Here is a 19,244-nt window from a genome sequence, read left to right as displayed (position 1 = left end):
GAAAGTGTCTGGAGATGCATTAATTAACTCTGATGTTTAAACATACATTTTGGAGTCAACTAGTCTAAAAAGAAACCCTCAGAAAACAGTCAAAAAACATGTGTTTATGCGACCCATTTAAAATATTTAATCTATTCCAACAGCCAAATCTGACACGATATTCTGCTGAAAAGAGGCATTTATCTGCGACGTGCTTGCATTGCATTATGATAATTAAATATAGAACATGACATTCATTTACTCAATCAATGTTAGCAAATACAGGCGTACAGTATTTATTGAAAACAATTGAATGAATAGAGCAACCCTAATAGACTGTTCTTAATGGAATTCATTAAAACAGTCAGGAGGCCGTTGTTGAAAATAATTAACAAAAAGTTGAAAAGTTGCTCGTATTTCACAACGTGCATTAGCCTATGATCTAATATGACAGCTGTTTGGTAGAGAATGTTAACCAATAATACAAAAATAAAAAAGCCTATTTTGCTTGTCTTGCGAAAGGACATTTTTCTGCGAGTGAGAGAGAAGCATGTGTGGCCTGATGTGAAATTTGAGAATATTTTGTATGCATCCATTCCAGATATTCTTTTATAATAATTTTATTATTAATTATATTTAAAATGTAACATGACAGTAAGTTAAGTGCGACCTTTGTAAAAATATAAAGCCAAACATGAATGTGTAAAAATGCTGAACAGTTTTGTGGGGAAAAATATTGACTGACTAGTAATCCAGTGTCGACTATTAATTAATAATTTAATTAATTTTCTTTATTTATCCCACATTATACATTTGCACATATACAGTGAAATTCTTCTTTTTCACATATCCCAGCTAGGCTGGGGTCAGAGTGCAGGGTCAGCCATGATACGGCGCCCCTGGAGCAGAGAGGGTTAATGGCCTTGCTCAAGGGCCCAACAGTGGCATCTTGGCGGTGCTGGGGCTTGAACCCCCGACCTTCTGATCAGTAACCCAGAGCCTTAACCGCTGAGCCACCACTGCCTGACTAGCTGCATCAGTACCGTTTAGTCGATTAGTCTCGCACATCCCGTTTATAAACATTGATATTCTTGACAAGGTGTCTAAAAGAGGCTGTGGTCCTGTGCAAAGATATCCATTCAGCGTGCTTACATAGAAAAACTGTGGGAAAATAGCTCAGACTCACACAAAAACACATTTGAACAGCACTAACTCGCCCTAAACTTGAGAAACTGACCAAACCTGGCACAAAACACAACGGTTTGTGGGTTAACAGTGGGCTAGCATCTGGTTGAAGATGTGTGTAAAATAACCGAATGGTGATTTTGGTATTCGAATACAGGCACGTTGAATGGTTAACCGGATGTCTACGATCCGTGCACATTCCTAATAAATACCACAAAGATAATTTTCTTTTGTATAATGTCCTGAACTTTACAGCACATCACAATCATTGGTCATGATTAGCTTAAATCAGTATTAAAGTACAGTGCTGTTGTGGGTGACTTGTGTTTTTCTGATGTTGTGTAGGGTCACTACTACTAGAGTCTAAAATCAACCCCAACACTGCATATCAGAAACAACAGGTGAGTACAGACCATCCCAAGTCCAGCTCATGTAGTGCTGCTGAGACGTGTGTCGGATTCATGAGGTCTTCTGTCTCTCGTCAGGACACGCTCATCGTCTGGTCTGAAGCAGAGAACTACGATCTGGCTCTGAGTTTTCAGGAGAAAGCTGGCTGTGATGAAATCTGGGAGAAGATCTGTCAGGTGCGTCAGCTTCATCTCAGACTTATTTACAGCATCACGATTGAAAGATTTTTTTTCTCTCCGAGCTGAAGTGTGTGTGTGTGTGTGTCTGCCGCTGTTTAGGTGCAAGGTAAAGATCCGTCCATGGAGATCACTCAAGACCCTATGGATGAATCCGAGGAGGAGCGCTTCGAGGAGATGCCGGAGAGCAGTCACCTGGTGGAGCTTCCTCCCTGCGAGCCGAGCCGACTGGAGGAGATCGCCGAGCTTGTGACGTCCGTGCTGTCATCACCCATCCGCCGGGAGAAGCTGACTCTGGCGCTTGCCAGCTCGGGTTACGTCAAGAAGTTGCTGCAGCTCTTCAGGACGTACGAGGACTCGGAGCATCGCGAAGCCCTTCATCACCTGTATGAGATTGTGCGCGGCTTGCTCTTCCTCAACAAAGCCACTCTGTTCGAGGTGATGTTCTCGGACGACTGCATCATGGATGTGGTGGGCTGTCTGGAGTACGACCCGGCGATGGTCCAGCCAAAGAAACACCGGGAGTTCCTCACCAAGACGGCCAAATTCAAAGAGGTGATCCCCATCACGGACTCGGAGCTCCTGCAGAAGATCCATCAGACGTATCGCGTGCAGTACATCCAGGACATCATCCTGCCCACGCCGTCAGTGTTTGAGGAGAACTTCCTGTCCACGTTGTCCTCCTTCATCTTCTTCAATAAGGTGGAGATCGTAAGCATGCTACAGGTGCGTGTCTTGTGTCTGTTTGTCAAGATTGTGGTGATGTTCTGGGTCCTGAAGTGAAAAAAGGCCAGAGTTATTGTGTCACAGGCATGTTGGCTGTTAACAAGTATTCGGCATGGGCAGATCTCGGTTTTACACGTGATATTAACGAGGGTTTCATGGCAACATGCATCACATCAGATCAGTGTGTTTCTGCATGTTGGCATCAGTAAAGACGTTCCATAATCTCGTTGTTCATGTTTTTATTTGGGCTTTTCCAAATGTTTCAGTGGGACGGTGATTTTCTTTTAAAGAGCGAAACCCCTTTTTTTTTTTTTTTTTTTTTTTTAGCACAATGATCACGTGTTTTGTGCTCAGCCTGTCTCTGTGTGTTTAGATTAGGGATGAGCATAACGACTAATTTCACTGACATTTAATTGAAAGTTTTGGAGTCGACTTGTCTACAAAAGAATAAACCCGCAGAAAACAGTCAAAAACATTGTGTGTTTATGCAGCCCATTTAAAGGTGCACTCAGTAACTTTTTGCTTGTCATTTTGGACTTAGAGTGACACCTAGTGGTGTGGATGCAGCATCATTCAAAATCAATAGTTTTCCGTTACAGATGCCATTGTGGAAATTCACTATTCACAATGAGCCATGATTAATTTAACACGAGTGAAAGTGTCCAATAACAGGACGGTTACTGAGATTAAGCGTATAGTATTAGCTGGTCACGTGATTCTAAAATGGCGGCCTCTTGAGGCGCCCCTCCCCCATGTAGAATAAAAATGCTTTTTTAAGGTTACTGATAAGACTGGAGTCCTCATATCACGTGAGTGGTCATGATTTTATACATATGTTTCAAAATTAAAATTCATTTCTTTAGGAGTAAAACTTTTTAATGGGGAAAAAAATACTGAGTGCACCTTTACTTAATCTATTCCAACAGCCAAATCCGACACTAAATTCCGCTGAAAAGGGGCATTTATCTGCCACGTGCTTGCCTTGCATTGATCATTATACATTCACTGAATCAGCGTTAGCGAATGCAGGCGTATTTATTGAAAACAATTGAATGAATAGAGCAACCCTAATAGCCTGTTCTAAATGTAATTCACGTAAAAGTTACATTAATATTAAAAACAAAATACATATTAAAACAGTCAGGACATTGCTGAAAATAATTACAGGGTTTGTACCCTGTAAGAAATAATACCTGCATCTACTGCTTCCATCAACATGCTGGAGTGCCGTTTCAATGACAGCTGGCTGGAAGAGGAGAAATAAAATATCTGTATGTGGAGAAGTGATCAACAACAAGAAAATCGGGGGCCTGGGTAGCTCAGTGGTAAAATACGCTGGCTACCACCCCTGGAGTTCGCTAGTTCGAATCCCAGAGTGTGCTGAGTGACTCCAACCAGGTCTCCTAAGCAACCAAATTGGCCCGGTTGCTAGGGAGGGTAGAGTCACATGGGGTAACCTCCTCGTGGTCGCTATAATGTGGTTCGTTCTTGGTGGGGCGTGTGGTGAGTTGAGCGTGGTTGCCGCGCTGGATGCCGTGAAGCCTCCACACGCGCTATGTCTCCGTGGCAACGCGCTCAATAAGCCACGTGATAAGATGCGCGGGTTGACGGTCTCAGAAGCGGAGGCAACTGGGATTCATCCTCCGCCACCCGGACTGAGGCGAATCACTACGCAACCATGAGGACTTAGAGCACACTGGGAATTGGGCATTCCAAATTGGGAGAAAAAAAAGAATAACAACAAGGAAATCAATCTTCTAAGTGTGAAAAAAAAAAAAAAAAAAAATGTCAGTGGATGTTTGCACTTATCAGCACTAAGCCAAAGATTTCATTAAAATTTGAATTTACTTTGGAATAATTTACAATCAATATGTTATATTGCATGAATACTTAAAAGTTGGGCAGAAAGTCGAGGTATGTGATGTTAAATGTTGGGAAATCAAAATCGCGATGACTGTGCGATGTATTAGCTAGGGATGGGCACGAGTACTTGTGTACTCGGACGTGGCAGCAATAATCAAACATGAAAACGATGATCGATGGTGATCAAGTATGATGTGACTTTTCATTTAATTCAAAATACAGTGACAATTACCTGATAACTAAACACAGATGTGTCAAAGAGGGAGCTTATTTTTAATTTGGAGATTGATTGTTGCGATTTTGAGGGGTACATTGATTATCAGAGACATCTCATAGCAACCAAACTGATATACGATGCTGCAATGCTATCGTTACGACAATCAAAAGAGTGTAATTAACTGTGTTTTGAACACCTGTCTCTGCAAAACGTTTGCTAAACACAGTTTATTATCATTTAATGTTAGAACTTTGACTTGTTAATGGATATTATTTAATAAAAGTGAATGTTTGTCACTGAATGTAAACTTCCCTGCCCTGGGTGCCGAAATGTTTGCGTGAAGTAACACACACCTGCATCTCGACAAAATGGGAGTTGAAGATTTCCACACGAGTTTCCAAGTTAGAAGTCTGACATAGTGTCGTTCTGTTGCACTTTCCCCAGGTGAAAGGTGGAAATTCCGACTCTCCGAGTTGAATGGAACGCTTCATTATTCATCACTGCAACAATGCGGAGTTGTGCCCATTCTTTCATATTCACATAATGACAGAATATTATGCATTATGCAGTCTTTTGCACATTTTGTAACAGATTATTTTAAAACAGCCTATAACTGGAACAAGACGCACTTCAGCAGCCAAAGACGTTTGTCAGACATGTTACTATATATACAGTTATGTACATGTCATTGCCCCTTGAGTAGACAAAATGACCATCCCCCCCAAAACATTACAATTTCATTAAATAAATGTACTTATATTCTGGATTAACATGGTCCAAGCACGCCCACTGTGTTTTCAACTCAGCAGCTCATAAACAGTGAACGGCCCACAAAAACTCCATCCGTCTCGGGAGTGTTCGGAGTTTGGTTTGCTATTAGTGCGTGGTGCATTTTTCAGATAATGTACGCTGAGAACACAAAGTGCTACGAAATCATTTATTTTCACGTAATTCAAAACATTCTTGTAATAACGTGACACTGGGGCACAGAAAGGAGGCGGTGGCTTTCACCACATTGCAAATGATCATGTTTAAAAAAAAGAACTATGCAAGACATGCAGATGTCTTCAGTTTACCGTAAAAAATGGCTTGAGGATTTAAAAGGACCAATGCTGTGTGAATGTAATGAAATTATGACACAAATATTACTGTTAATCATTTAATATTACATTATAGTAATATAGTATTACAGTTTGCTTTTGAAATTGACAACCCAGCATGATGCTTTACGTTTAATAATTTAGTATAATTTGTAGGTACAGTTGTGCTCAAAAGATTGCATACCCTTGGAGAATTGGTAATATATGTACCATTTTTAAAGAAAACATGAGTGAGCAGGCAAAACACATTTATTTCTTATGGGATTCATATTCAACTGTAGGTTATAACAGAATGGCACAATCATAAAACAAAACATGGCAACAAAGGAAAAAATCAAATGACCCCTGTTCAAAAGTCTGCATACCCTTAGTTCTTAATACTGTGTATTGCCCCCATTAGCATCAATGACAGCGTGCAGTCTTTTGTAATAGTTGTCTATGAGGCCCCAAATTCTTGCAGGTGGTATAGCTGCCCATTCGTCTTGGCAAAATGCCTCCAGGTCATGCAAAGTCTTTGGTCTTATGGTTGTGACCATAAAGCTCTATTTTGGTCTTGTCACTCCAAATTACAGTGTGCCAGAAGCTGTGAGGAGTGTCAAGGTGTTGTCGGGCATATTGTAACCGTGTTTTTTGTGGCATTGGCGCAGTAAAGGCTTCTTTCTGGCAACTCGACCATGCAGCTCATTTTTGTTCAAGTATCATTGTATTGTGCTCCTTGAAACAACCACACCATCTTTTTCCAGAGCAGCCTGTATTTCTCCTGAGGTTACCTGTGGGTTTTTCTTTGTATCCCAAACAATTCTTCTGGCAGTTGTGGCTGAAATCTTTCTTAGTCTACCTGACCTTGGCTTGGTATCAAGAGATCCCCGAATTTTCCACTTCTTAATAAGTGACTGAACAGTACTGACTGGCATTTTCAAGGCTTTGGATATCTTTTTATATCCTTTTCCATCTTTATAAAGTTCCATTACCTTGTTACGCAGGTCTTTTGACAGTTCTTTTCTGCTCCCCATGGCTCAGTACCTAGCCTTCTCAGTGAATCCACGTGAGAGCTAACAAACTCATTGACTGTTTATACACAAACTAATTGCAATTTAAAAAGCCACAGGTGTGGGAAATTAACCTTTAACTGCCATTTAAACCTGCGTGTGTCACTGTGGCGGAATGATCCGCCCCTCCGGCTCGTCATCGTCGCCCCCCTCTTAGGGCTGCCCTTCAGCCAGACTCATGACAGGAGTTGGGCGGGAGAGCGAGAAGAGGTACATAATTAATAAGCCTCGTTCGGTCAGCGATGTATGAAGCCCACCTGATGGGGATAATGCTTCATCACCGCTGTCTTTAAAATGCAGTGCGCACCTCTTCTCTGGGAGCCGGCTTCAAATCTCCATGTGTGCACACACTGGCATCCTCACGCCCAGGACCAGAGCTGGGGGGGACCGGATGAGTGGATGCGCTGCCGGACCCATTCTTCGGACCCCCGGACGTTGTAATGAGTCACCGGGGGTTTCAGCTCACATTGCCACTGACGGGCTAGATGCCGGGCCGCCTTCCCCTCAGACTTGCCGTGGGCCTGGGAAGACAGGCCACCAGTGACACCGCCGCCCCACGTGCCGTGGACTTTGGAGGGGAGCGTGAGCGGCCGACTGACCCAGCCCGTGCCTGGGCTATCCTATGAACACTACCCCGCCCTTTTCACGGAGCCCCATTAACCCCGAGGATGCCAGATTCCCCCTTTTTATTATGAACACTGTTCCCCCTTGGACACTTTATTACCCCTTTTGGACATTTTTCCATTTATTATTGTTTCCAATAAATGCCTCTCCGAGGCTTGACGCCACACCCACTGTGTCTGTCTCTTGCTCACCCTGCCACAGTCACCTTGTGTGTCTGTAACAAGGCCAAACATTCAACGGTATGTAAACTTTTGATTAGGGCCATTTGGGTGATTTCTGTTATCATTATGATTTAGAAAGGAGCCAAACAACTATGTGATAATAAATGGCTTCATATGATCACTATCCTTAAATAAAAGACATGATCAGTCATATTTTCAAAATCAATGGCAAAATTTCTGCCAGGGTATGCATACTTTTGAGCACAACTGTAAATGTTTATCAATACATAGATGATTAATATGTTGGTACATTTACCAATTTTAATAGAATTAACACAAATGTATATTTATGATGAATAATTTTCTCACATGAACCCATTAAATGGAAAACATGACTTTATTAAGCATGCAGAAACCCTGTTTGATAAGCATGTTCTAAAGCCTTGTTGAACGTGTGCTCCAGCCTGGCTGTACAATTATCCCATACATATTTTAGCTGTCAGAACAGCTGAAATCACTCATATATTCATAATAACATTATGTTCTTCAAATCAGTCTGTTAATTGCAGTCATGTCTTTTACTGGTGGGGGGGGGGGCAATCCCAGCACATTGAATTAATTTTTTGCTGCAGATGTGCATTTTTAAAAGTGATATTCCACATGCATCTGCTATCTTTTCACTGAATAGCTAAAGTTTTTCAAAGCAGTCTTCTTTTAGCCATTTTTGAAATAGCTGGGGACAAAATATCACTTGTAGTGAAAAAACACACACACACACATAAACCTTCTTTAAAAATAGCCAAATCTATTAGATATTTCTTTTGATTTTCAACATGAAAATGAGTAACTACAGTAACCAGGATTTGTTTTCCCCCATGGTAAGTCACGCCCTATAGATAACTGGTGTTGCTGACTGTATGCAAGACTTTGGATGTAATCTTATAAAGGATTCCAGTCTTAGCTGTCTGTGGGTTTAAAGGAATTCTTGAAATTTTCATTTTTATATAGTGGGGGTAGTGTTTGAAATCACAGAGGATATTTTTTTATTTTTTTTTATTGTATTTTTATCAAGGAACATGAAGAATTGGATAATATTTAAAGCTTTGAGGTGCTTGAAAAAGATGATTAAGGTACCTTGAACATTTTTGAAAAGTGCTTGAATTTCACTCTTAAAAAATGGTCGCTGCCAATAGGCGGGATAAACACAAAACCCGAAGGTGAGTTCCTCCACAAAACAAACTCCAGCCTCTAGCGGAACCAGCACACACACAAAAAATAAAAATAAATACATTTTAAAAAGGGTGTTCAGTTTCCTCGGACAGTCAAGCGAATGTTCAGTGAGCCAGCCCATTCAACTGCTACATGAGTGCAACAAATGACGCAATCACTCCAATGTCCTGCAAGAAATACTCCACAAAACAAACTCCAACCAATAGAAGGCATAAGCACAAGGAACGTGCAGATTCATCCACAACATTGTCTCGAAGGAGTGCTGCTACACAAAACAAACTCCAGCCGCTAGGTGGAACCAGCACAAAAAGAAACAAAAAAGGCGCCCAGTTTCCTCGGACGATCAACTGAATATTCAGTGAGTCGCTTCACTTGGCTGCAACATGAGAACCACAAAATAACTTACTCGGTCATTGACTTTATGAAGGACATTGCTTGCTGGGGACATGTAAATACTTTACAGCCAACCTTAGTATCTATTTTTAATTTGGCCGGGAACATCAGTGCAAAAGCGACCCTCTGTTGATGTAAAAGTTTTTAGCATTACTTGAATCAATCACATTTCTCTCTTGTCGAATTTGCAAAGTCTGGGAACAAGAAAATGCTGTGGTTCTTCCAAGAAAGCCTTCCTTTACTCCTCGCCTTGCGTAACACAAGATCTTTATTGGATGATCTCAGAAATTTGGCCAGAATTGATCGGGACCTGTCTCCCTCAGCTGATCGCAGAGCCAGAACTCTGTGAGCTCCCTCGATTTCCAGCTTATGGCCTGTTATGTCAAGCAGATTCAGAAAGAGCCCGTCCAGGAATTCCACCATTTTCAGACGGTGAAAATTTTGCTCCCAGGAACAATTTGGATGTTATGCTGCCGGTTACGATTCTCCATATTCTCCAGCTTCTCCCAGACGCACTCCAAATTCGCCTTGGTTGCTAACGGATTAGCAGCTAATTCCCTCTCCGATGACTCCAGATAATTGATCCGTTTCTCGATGTCCCCCACTCTTGTAACCATCTCAGTGGCTCGTCTCCATGGCAATGATTGATCGATGTATTGCAGAAGAACCTCCAAGTCAGCAATGACCTTCATCAGCATTGCCGATACGTTCAGCAATTGTCGCCGAATTTCTTTCACCTCTCAGGCCAAATCGACTCCCTGGCTCGAGGCCTCCGGAGGGGCATCAGCTTGAGCACGTAAGTGTCTTTTAATGTCTCAAGAGCCCGAGGATATTGAATTCTTTGACATATTGTCTTCCTTGAACAGTTATAGATCAGGGTGTATAGAATCTCACTGGTTAATGACAATATTAGTGTTAAAACTAGCAAAGTGCGCAGAGCACTTCACACATTCATTTTTCAGAATCTTTCGTGAGCGCTAGGTTTTTAAAACATTCATCAATCGGTCATTATTCAAAACGCTGTCTGTCATTTTGACAGACAAAAAACAAGCTAGAAACTCTGCTTAAACCAACTTTATGTGATATATCTTCACTCTCGGTCTCTGTGTGTGCATGAGAGATAAAGAGGGAGAGCGCTCGCAGCCATTTGTGAGTGTGAGAGAACAGCGCTGTTGATGCAAAAATAACTAACGTGCCTCTTTTAAAAGTACATGGTATATGAGGGAAGATGCATTAGGGAGTATTTATTCTGATGGTAGGGTGCATTAATAAGTTCATAGCTTTGGGTGTTAGATCAGATGTCACTTGCACCAGTGCGCCAAAATAGAGCTGTTCAAGTTGTAGTCCACAAACCCTGAAGTGAATTTGCATTAAAAATTAGAATTAAAATGTGATGTGAATTTTAAAGCTGTATTTACAGCAACATCCTTTTTTTAAATTTTTTTTTAATTAAAAATCACACAGCAGCTTCAAAATTCTCTTTTGAGGTATGAAAATGTGTAACAAAAACATCCACATATCGTCAAGTAATGTTTACCACAGACTTTATTTTACTCACGAATCCAAAACTCCCATCATAAAACCCCATAGGAAAATACAGAGGAAACCCATAGCGTATTAGACTTCCGGGTTTGCCTACAAATTGACGTCACTGCTGAACAGATTTATAATATTCCACGTTCTTTGCTCGCAAATGCAAGTTAAACACTCGCACTTTAGAGCCCTGCTGTACATCTTGACATATGCAGTCTCCTTGGCAATCATGATTTCAAGCTCGATTACACTTCCTATAGCGCCATGTAGTGCTCTGCGCATGTGTCAAGCACTAGGAAGTGTAATTGCGCTTGAAATTATGATCGTGCCTAGAGACCGCTATGACGGCATGTTATATTTTGGTCTGTTCTCACCCAAAACCAACTAATTTCTGAAAACATGGATTTAACCACTGGAGTTGGATTACTTTTATACTACCTCGATCTGCTTTTTGGTGTGTCAAAGTTCTGGTCACCATCCACTTGCATTGTATGGACCTACAGAGCTGAAATATTCTTCTAAAAATCTTAATTTGTGTTCTGCTGAAGAAAGTCATACACATCTGGGATGGCATGAGGGTGAGTAAATGATGAGAGAATTTTCATGTTTGGGTGAACTATCCCTTTAAGAGGACCAAGGCCAGGACAGCCTTTGAGTGTCACGGACTGACTGTCACACACAACATTTGTTTATGGATTAAATCTTTAAAGGATATTCAGTAGTTTTCTTTAGACTTTAATATACACATTTGCAGTTTAAACATCATATTGTATCTTTTCAGCCACAGTACTGCTTGAATGAGACTTTGTTGCACACCGGGCTATTATTGTGGTAACATGAAAGCACATTATAACATTGAACGACCATTCACATGTTTCAGATGACTCCTACACGTGCAAGAAGGTGATTCTCAGCGCTGTTGTGACTTGCAAAAATCAGGAAAACGGGACAATTTATTAACCAATGTCAATAATTTAAACATAATAAATATCGATCAATAAATTCAATCGACCACTAATTTTTTATAATCAGTGTGTATCTTATTTTCTGTTGGATTTGCACAGAAATTAGCAGTCGGCATTAGAGAGTGTGTGTGATGCATAGATTCTTGCAATTGGTTTTTCAATGCTGCCTCTGAACCTCATTTACAAAGTGTATATTTGATTGTAGTGTGATATTGTGTTCTGTTCAGGAGGATGAGAAGTTCCTGACGGAGGTGTTTGCTCAACTGACGGATGATTCCACAGAGGAGAACAAGAGGAGAGAGCTGGTACATCACTCACATTCAGCGCTGATGATGTCATGATATGATTCAGCTCTCATGTGTTTCTGTTTTACTTCCACAGGTCAACTTTTTTAAAGAGTTCTGTGCCTTCTCACAAACATTACAACCCCAAAACAGGGACACTTTCTTCAAAACACTGGCAAATCTGGGAATTTTACCTGCCTTGGAAATTGTGATGGTGAGTTGAGCGGAGGATTCACAACCTGCACTTGATTACACTAGTGACGTGTCGCAAACATGAGTAGTTTTCATTGCACTGAAGTGTATTGAAGTGTGAGTGTTGTGGTGTGAAGGGTATGGAGGATGTGCAGGTGAAGGGCGCAGCCACAGATATCTTCTCTTATCTGGTGGAGTTCAGTCCGTCCATGGTCAGAGAGTTTGTCATGCAGGAGCCGCAGCAAGCTGATGATGTGAGTATGACACAGTATTTCACACACGTTCTTCACAGCCTCTGTCTTGTAAAGAAACTGATTGAAGCAGCTACGCAGAATTAGTGTGCATTCTAGTGTGTGTTTGAATAACAGGTGTTCCTGTGTGTTTAGGATGTTCTACTTATTAATGTGGTGATAAAGCAGATGATCTGTGATTCAGACCCAGAGCTGGGTGGTGCTGTCCAGCTCATGGGTCTTCTGAGGACCCTCATTGACCCGGAGAACATGCTCGCGCCAGCCAATGTGAGTGTGAGCTCTTCATTTGCACTGAGCTGCTTTAAAAGGCTCCCTGATTTTATTCATTTTGTTTGCATCTCAATCAGCTCCTTATGTCATGAATCAGTATGAACACGAATTCAGGCACTGGCATGGGTGTTCATCCACTGAACATTGGGACACTTATGACTCAATCACGCGTGACATGTTAACGAGCTCGTACGTTCAAGCGCAGCTGTTATTTATCAGCACTATTGCTGTATAAATGACACTATTGTTCATTTTAGTTGAAGATATTCAAATGTACAGTGTTATTAATGGCATAAATAAAAATACAAAGGAGTGTACAGTTTAAGTCAGAAGTTTACATACACCTTAGACAAATACATTTAAACTCAGTTTTTCACAATTCCTGACATTTAATCGTAGAAAACATTCCTGTCTTAGGTCAGTTAGGATTACTGCTTTATTTTAAGAATGTGAAATGTCAGAATAATAGTAGAGAGAATGATTTATTTCAGCTTTTATTTCTTTCATCACATTCCCAGTGGGTCAGAAGTTTACATACACTTTGTTAGCATTTGGTAGCATTGCCTTTAAATTGTTTAACTTGGGTCAAACATTTTGGGCAGCCTTCCACAAGCTTCTCGCAATAAGTTGCTGGAATTTTGGCCCATTCCTCCAGACAGAAGTGGTGTAACTGAGTCAGGTTTGTAGGCCTCCTTGCTCACACATGCTCTTTCAGTTCTGCCCACAAATTTTCTATCAGATTGAGGTCAGGGCTTTGTGATGGCCACTCCAATACCTTGACTTTGTTGTCCTTAAGCCATTTTACCACAACTTTGGGGGTATGCTTGGGGTCATTGTCCATTTGGAAGACCCATTTGTGACCAAGCTTTAACTTCCTGGCTGATGTCTTGAGATGTTGCTTCAATTTATCCACATAATTTTCCTTCCTCATGATGCCATCTATTTTGTGAAGTGCACCAGTCCCTCCTGCAGCAAAACACCCCCACAACATGATGCTGCCACCCCCATGCTTCACGGTTGGGATGTTGTTCTTCGGCTTGCAAGCCTCCCCCTTTTTCCTCCAAACATAACGATGGTCATTATGGCCAAACAGTTACATTTTTGTTTCATCAGACCAGAGGAATTTTTCCAAAAAGTAAGATCTTTTTCCCCCATGTGCACTTGCAAACTGTAGTCTGGCTTTTTATGGCAGTTTTGGAGCAGTGGCTTCTTCCTTGCTGAGCAGCCTTTCAGGTTATGTCGATATAGGACATGTTTTATTGTTGATATAGATACTTGTCAACCTGTTTCCTCCAACATCTTCACAAGGTCCTTTGCTGTTGTTCTGGGATTGATTTGCACTTTTCACACCAAACTACGTTCATCTATAGGCGACAATGCATCTCCTTCCTGAGCAGTATGATGGCTGCGTGGTCCCATGGTGTTTATACTTGCGTACTATTTGTTTATACAGATGAACGTGGTACCTTCAGGCATTTGGAAATTGCTCCTAAGGATGGACCAGACTTGAGGTGGTCCGCAATTTTTTTTCTGAGGTCTTGGCTGATTTCTTTTGATTTTCCCATGATATCAAGCAAAGAGGCACTGAGTTTGAAGGTAGGCCTTAAAATACATCCACAGGTACACCTCCTAAAGGCTTGACGTTATTTTCTGGAATTTTCCAAGCTGCTTAAAGGCACAGTTAACTTAGTGTATGTAAACTTCTGACCCACTGGAATTGTGATTTAGTCAATTAAAAGTGAAGCAATCTGTCTGTAAACAATTGTTGGAAAAATTACTCATGTCATGCACAAAGTAGATGTCCTAAACGACTTGCCTAAACTATAGTTTGCTAAAATAAAATCTGTGGCGTGATTAAAAAATGAGTTTTAATGACTTCAACCTAGTGTATGTAAACTTCTGACTTCAACTGTATTTTAAACATTCTTTTAACAACTACAATTTTTAAAAGATTGTTTCAATTTCATGGCAATTATGAATGAAAAACATTACAAACAACATCTCTTTTTAAGAGAAAATAAGGCTTGTACTTCATAGTTTTACACTTGTGCTCGTCAACTTCAGAAGACATGATGATGTTTCCGGTAAGGGAACAAAGTGAGCAGTGATGCTCCCTAGTTTGTATGGTGCATTGTGGGATTTTTTTGGGGCGCGAACGTTTCAGTGCACTGGAACTAATTTGCGAATGAGACAGCCCTAAAAATGGCTGACTCACTGATCAGTGCCCTGACTACTGAACTAGGGAGCTGATTGAGATGCACCCCATGCTCCTTTTCTTTATAAAAGCACAAATCTGTGTTCCAGTGAAACACTTACAATGGAAGTCAATGGGGTCAATAATCTGTAAACGTTCAAATACTCACTGTTTCAAAAGTATAGACAAGACATAAACAATATGTGTGTTAACATGATTTTACTGTGATAAAATCACTTACCAACTGCATCTGTGTAATGTTACAGACAATTTACAATGCTGTAATGTCAACAAACCCTAAAATGACTGTAAAAATGATGATTTAAACAACTTTACAGCTCCAATAATACACAAGTTTTAACAGAAGAATTAATGTAAGTGCTTTTGTAAAATTATAAGCTTCACATTTCTGCCTTTAAACCCTCTAAAAATTTACCCCATTGACTTCCATTATGTCTCATTTTAACCTCCATTATTGCTTTTTTTTTTTTTTTTTTTTAATTAAGAAAATGAGGGATGAGTCGACATTAATTTTTGTGGTAATCAACATTATGCCACAAATGCTGTTGATTGAGCTTAACTTGTATTGAACCTGAAATATTCCTTTAAACTGTAAAATACGTAATTCAGAAAAATAAAAAAATATAGAACAGAATTTGGGAAAAATAGAATGGATTTTATTGGGCCATATTGTGTAAAACAAATCTAATCTCAAAATGATAATATTAATAATAATATTTCAGTGTTATACCGTGTCCCAAAATAGTGATTCAGTAGTATAATATTACTCAAATGTCTTCCAAAAAAGGAGTGTTGTATTTTTTTGCATGCATTGTTCATTCACAAGAAATTTTTCTGTGAAAATATAGTATGTGCTTTCAATAAGGTTCCTTACAATACTTCTAATTTAATAATCTTAATGTTAATTTCAACATACAGTATATTAATATATTTTTTAAATCAAAAGTTGTATTTGCTTTTTTGCGATTTAATTTTTTTTATTGATTCCTATATTAAACAAAGAACAGCAAAGCATATACAAACAGAATCAATACTTAAGCCCCACTAATACCCATTCCCCCACAAACAAGTCCAAATTCCCCAGTCTTCTAGATGACCCTTCCTCAAAAGCCGCCACCCTCCCCATCTCCAAGCAAAAATTGTATTTGTTAACATTAATGTACTATGAACTAACAATGAACAATTGTGTTTTTATTAACTAACATTAACAGATTAATAAATGCTATAATAAATATGATACCTAATGCATTAACTAATGTTAACTAATGAAACCTTTTTGTAAAGTGTTAGCACATGTATTTGTAGGTGACTTGTGCTTTTTATTGCTGTTGCTGTGTATTGGTGCATTAAATGAAAATGATTAAATATAGCTCTTCTTGGTGTTATTTAGGTGAAAACTGTGGAAAACAGTCCTTTATTATTTTTATCTCGATTTTTATTTTATGCATTTAACATTTTGAATCTGTTTGACTGAAATGATGGTGCCTCTGATTGTAAAAGGACAACACTTAAGTAATTTCATCATCAATAGGCTAAAAATATGGAGATATTCAGTTGTGCTCAAAAGTTTGCATACCCTGGCAGAAATTGTGACATTTTGGCATTGATTTTGAAAATATGACTGATCATGCAAAAAAACTGAATTTAAGCTTATTTAAGGATAGTGATCATATGAAGCCATTTATCATCACATAGTTGTTTGGCACCTTTTTAAATCATAATGATCACCCAAATGGCCCTGATCAAAAGTTTACATACCTTTGAATGTTTGGCCTTATTACAGACACAAGGTGACACACAGGTTTAAATGGCAATTAAAGGTTAATTTCCCACACCTGTGGCTTTTTAAATTGCAATTTGGGTGATTTGGGTGATTTCTGTTATTATGATTTAAAAAGGAGCCAAACAATTATGTGATAATAACTGGCTTCATATGATCACTATCACTATTTATATTAAATAAAAGACATGATTTTTTTTGCATGATCAGTCATATTTTCAAAATCAATGCCAAAATTTCACAATTTCTACCAGGTTCTGCAAACTTTTGAGCACAACTGTATTTAGTCGTATCGCCCAGCCACAGTCTTCAAGGATTTGTGTTTTGATCATGTTTCAGAAAACAGAGAAGAGTGAGTTTTTGACTTTCTTCTATAAGTACTGTATGCAAGTGCTGACGGCGCCACTGCTCGCCAACACTGCTGACGAGAACATGGGTAAGACCCTACACCGGTATTCACACAGCACTACAGGAAGTGAATGCTGTTCTTGTCCTATAACTGCTGTCTGTTTAACCTTTGACACAGATTTGAGTGAGGGATCGGCTAAAGTGAACCCTGTTTGTCCAGGTACAGCTCACGTGTCATCAGAGTGCATGATAGTCACTGTTCACTCATGTCGTGTTGAGCATGTCATCTTTGTTCTCTGTGTTTCTTAGATAACTTTCAGACAGCGCAGCTTCTGGCTCTGATCCTGGAGTTGCTGACATTCTGTGTGGAGCACCACGCGTACCACATCAAGAACTACATCATGACAAAAGACCTGCTGAGGAGAGTCCTCACACTCATGAACTCCAAACACACATTCCTGGCGCTGTGTGAGTATCACCGCATGTGCACACACACACACGCATGCATAGGAACTGCTGGGAAGGAGGATGCACAGGAGAACACAGGGGTCTCAAGAATGGGTTTCTAAAGTTAATGGTGAAAAATACATTGAGATCGTATTCAATGGCCAAAGACGTCCATCTGCCAGTGTACATGAGAAACAGATTCACACAACTAAATATATATTATTATTAATTTTTATTTTTTTTGTACAGTGTATAGCATGCACACATTTCATGATGGGTTTTAAGGATTTTTATTAAAAATGGATCTTAAACATCTTATATAATTTTTTTATTTGTTTTACCTGTGTTCATTGTTACCTGTATTTTGCTATGAAAATAGCCAAAGATGCTGACATTGCATTAAACAAACCGTCATTTGTTTTTGAATAAACACATTTTTATCTGATTAATGGATGATCAAAAGAATAATTAGTTGCAGCCCTGGTTAAATATGTTACTAAACACTGTATGCTAAAGCACTTCACCTCATCAGCACACAAAATCCTCTCACAACGTTATCCCCTTTAAAGCACCACTGCTTTAATATTACTGACTAGTTGACCTGGCTCATCGAATGGTCGTCCATCCTGACACATCTCTAAATCACTTATTGCACACTAGATTGTTTTGTTTTTTGTGTTCTCTAAAACTGCATTCACACTGGTTCTAACAAAGACAGCTGATACTGTGTCATCTGTCGAAGAGATGACATATTTATCATGCGAAGGAGAAAGTTTGTTTGCAGAATAGAGATGGAGCAATTTCACTGTAGACTGCGATTTAAAAACACACAGCTGCCATACTGTTGATATGTTCTCTTTCACGGCTTTGTGGGAATATAAAGTCAGTACAAAGATCTTATTTTTGTTGTGAATGTCAGTTCAATTAAGAGACAATCAGCTACATTGACAGCATCATACACTTGTCGTGATAAAGTCATTGCATGTCGGATTTCCTCCACTCGAGCGGTTGCAGTGTGGGAATACTGTGGGTATTTCAAATGTTGATGATGGTTATCCAGTTTGTAAAGTGTGGAAAAAAAAAAAAAGTGTCGTCTCATGCAGGGAACTCCAAACCTGAAGTACCATGTCCGTGAGCATCATCCCACGGAGTTTACAGAGATAAATGTAAGTGAAAATACAGTAGATTTATAGGCTAATAAAATAAAGACCCCCTTACAAAAGAAACACAACCAGACACAATACATTTTACATGACTTGTAATGATAGGATCATAGGTAGACTAACATAATGTTTGTGTCATCAGTCTCACTCGCGCAATTGAATTTAAACACGTTACGCAGGCCAGCTATTTGTTCATACATTTTTCTTAACCCTAATAAGGGCATAATGATACCTCAGAAAATTAACTGATTGCTATTTTCCAACACATTAGGTCTCAAATAATAAATGTATATGTTTTTCTTCCAAATATTCAGAAGAATCAGAATCAGAATGAGCTTTATTGCCAAGTATGCTTACACATACAAGGAATTTGTCTTGGTGACAGGAGCTTCCAGTGCACAACAATACAAAAACAATACAAAAGCAGCAGCAAGACATAAATAATAATAAAAAATTACAAATAATTATACACTTATGTACAGACACACACATACATACATACATACACACACACATTCACATGGGTAGTGCAAATCTAATACAATCTGTTATGTACAGTGTAAATACAAATCTGTTATGTACAGTGCAAATGTTTTTTTTTTTTTGTTTGTTTTTTTTTTTTTTTTTTTTAAGAGGAATGAAATGGCAGAAGAGGTTGGATGTGTTGGATAAATATAAAAAAGAC

The 19,244-nt window shown here is 39.4% G+C and overlaps 1 protein-coding gene across 3 annotated transcripts in view; it reads left to right on the top strand.

Annotated features, from left to right (window-relative positions):
- The window catches only part of LOC127413738 (serine/threonine-protein phosphatase 4 regulatory subunit 3-like), a 35,890-nt gene that overhangs the window by 3,790 nt on the left and 12,856 nt on the right, over positions 1 to 19,244 (top strand). For 2 of the 3 annotated variants that reach the window (XM_051651134.1, XM_051651133.1), the window contains exons 2-11: positions 1,510 to 1,565; positions 1,650 to 1,748; positions 1,851 to 2,474; positions 11,837 to 11,914; positions 11,991 to 12,107; positions 12,223 to 12,339; positions 12,472 to 12,603; positions 16,941 to 17,037; positions 17,128 to 17,169; positions 17,259 to 17,417. In XM_051651134.1, coding sequence (XP_051507094.1) covers positions 1,510 to 1,565; positions 1,650 to 1,748; positions 1,851 to 2,474; positions 11,837 to 11,914; positions 11,991 to 12,107; positions 12,223 to 12,339; positions 12,472 to 12,603; positions 16,941 to 17,037; positions 17,128 to 17,169; positions 17,259 to 17,417 — 1,521 coding nt within the window. Of the gene's footprint in view, positions 1 to 1,509; positions 1,566 to 1,649; positions 1,749 to 1,850; positions 2,475 to 11,836; positions 11,915 to 11,990; positions 12,108 to 12,222; positions 12,340 to 12,471; positions 12,604 to 16,940; positions 17,170 to 17,258; positions 17,418 to 19,244 lie in introns of all 3 variants that reach the window. The other variant, XM_051651132.1, reaches the window with a different exon arrangement.

This window comes from Myxocyprinus asiaticus, chromosome 23 (assembly GCF_019703515.2).
Source record: "Myxocyprinus asiaticus isolate MX2 ecotype Aquarium Trade chromosome 23, UBuf_Myxa_2, whole genome shotgun sequence".
NCBI classification, from domain to species: domain Eukaryota; kingdom Metazoa; phylum Chordata; class Actinopteri; order Cypriniformes; family Catostomidae; genus Myxocyprinus; species Myxocyprinus asiaticus.
Note: the sequence above shows the minus strand (reverse complement) of the source record. Positions and strands in the feature narration are given on the sequence as shown.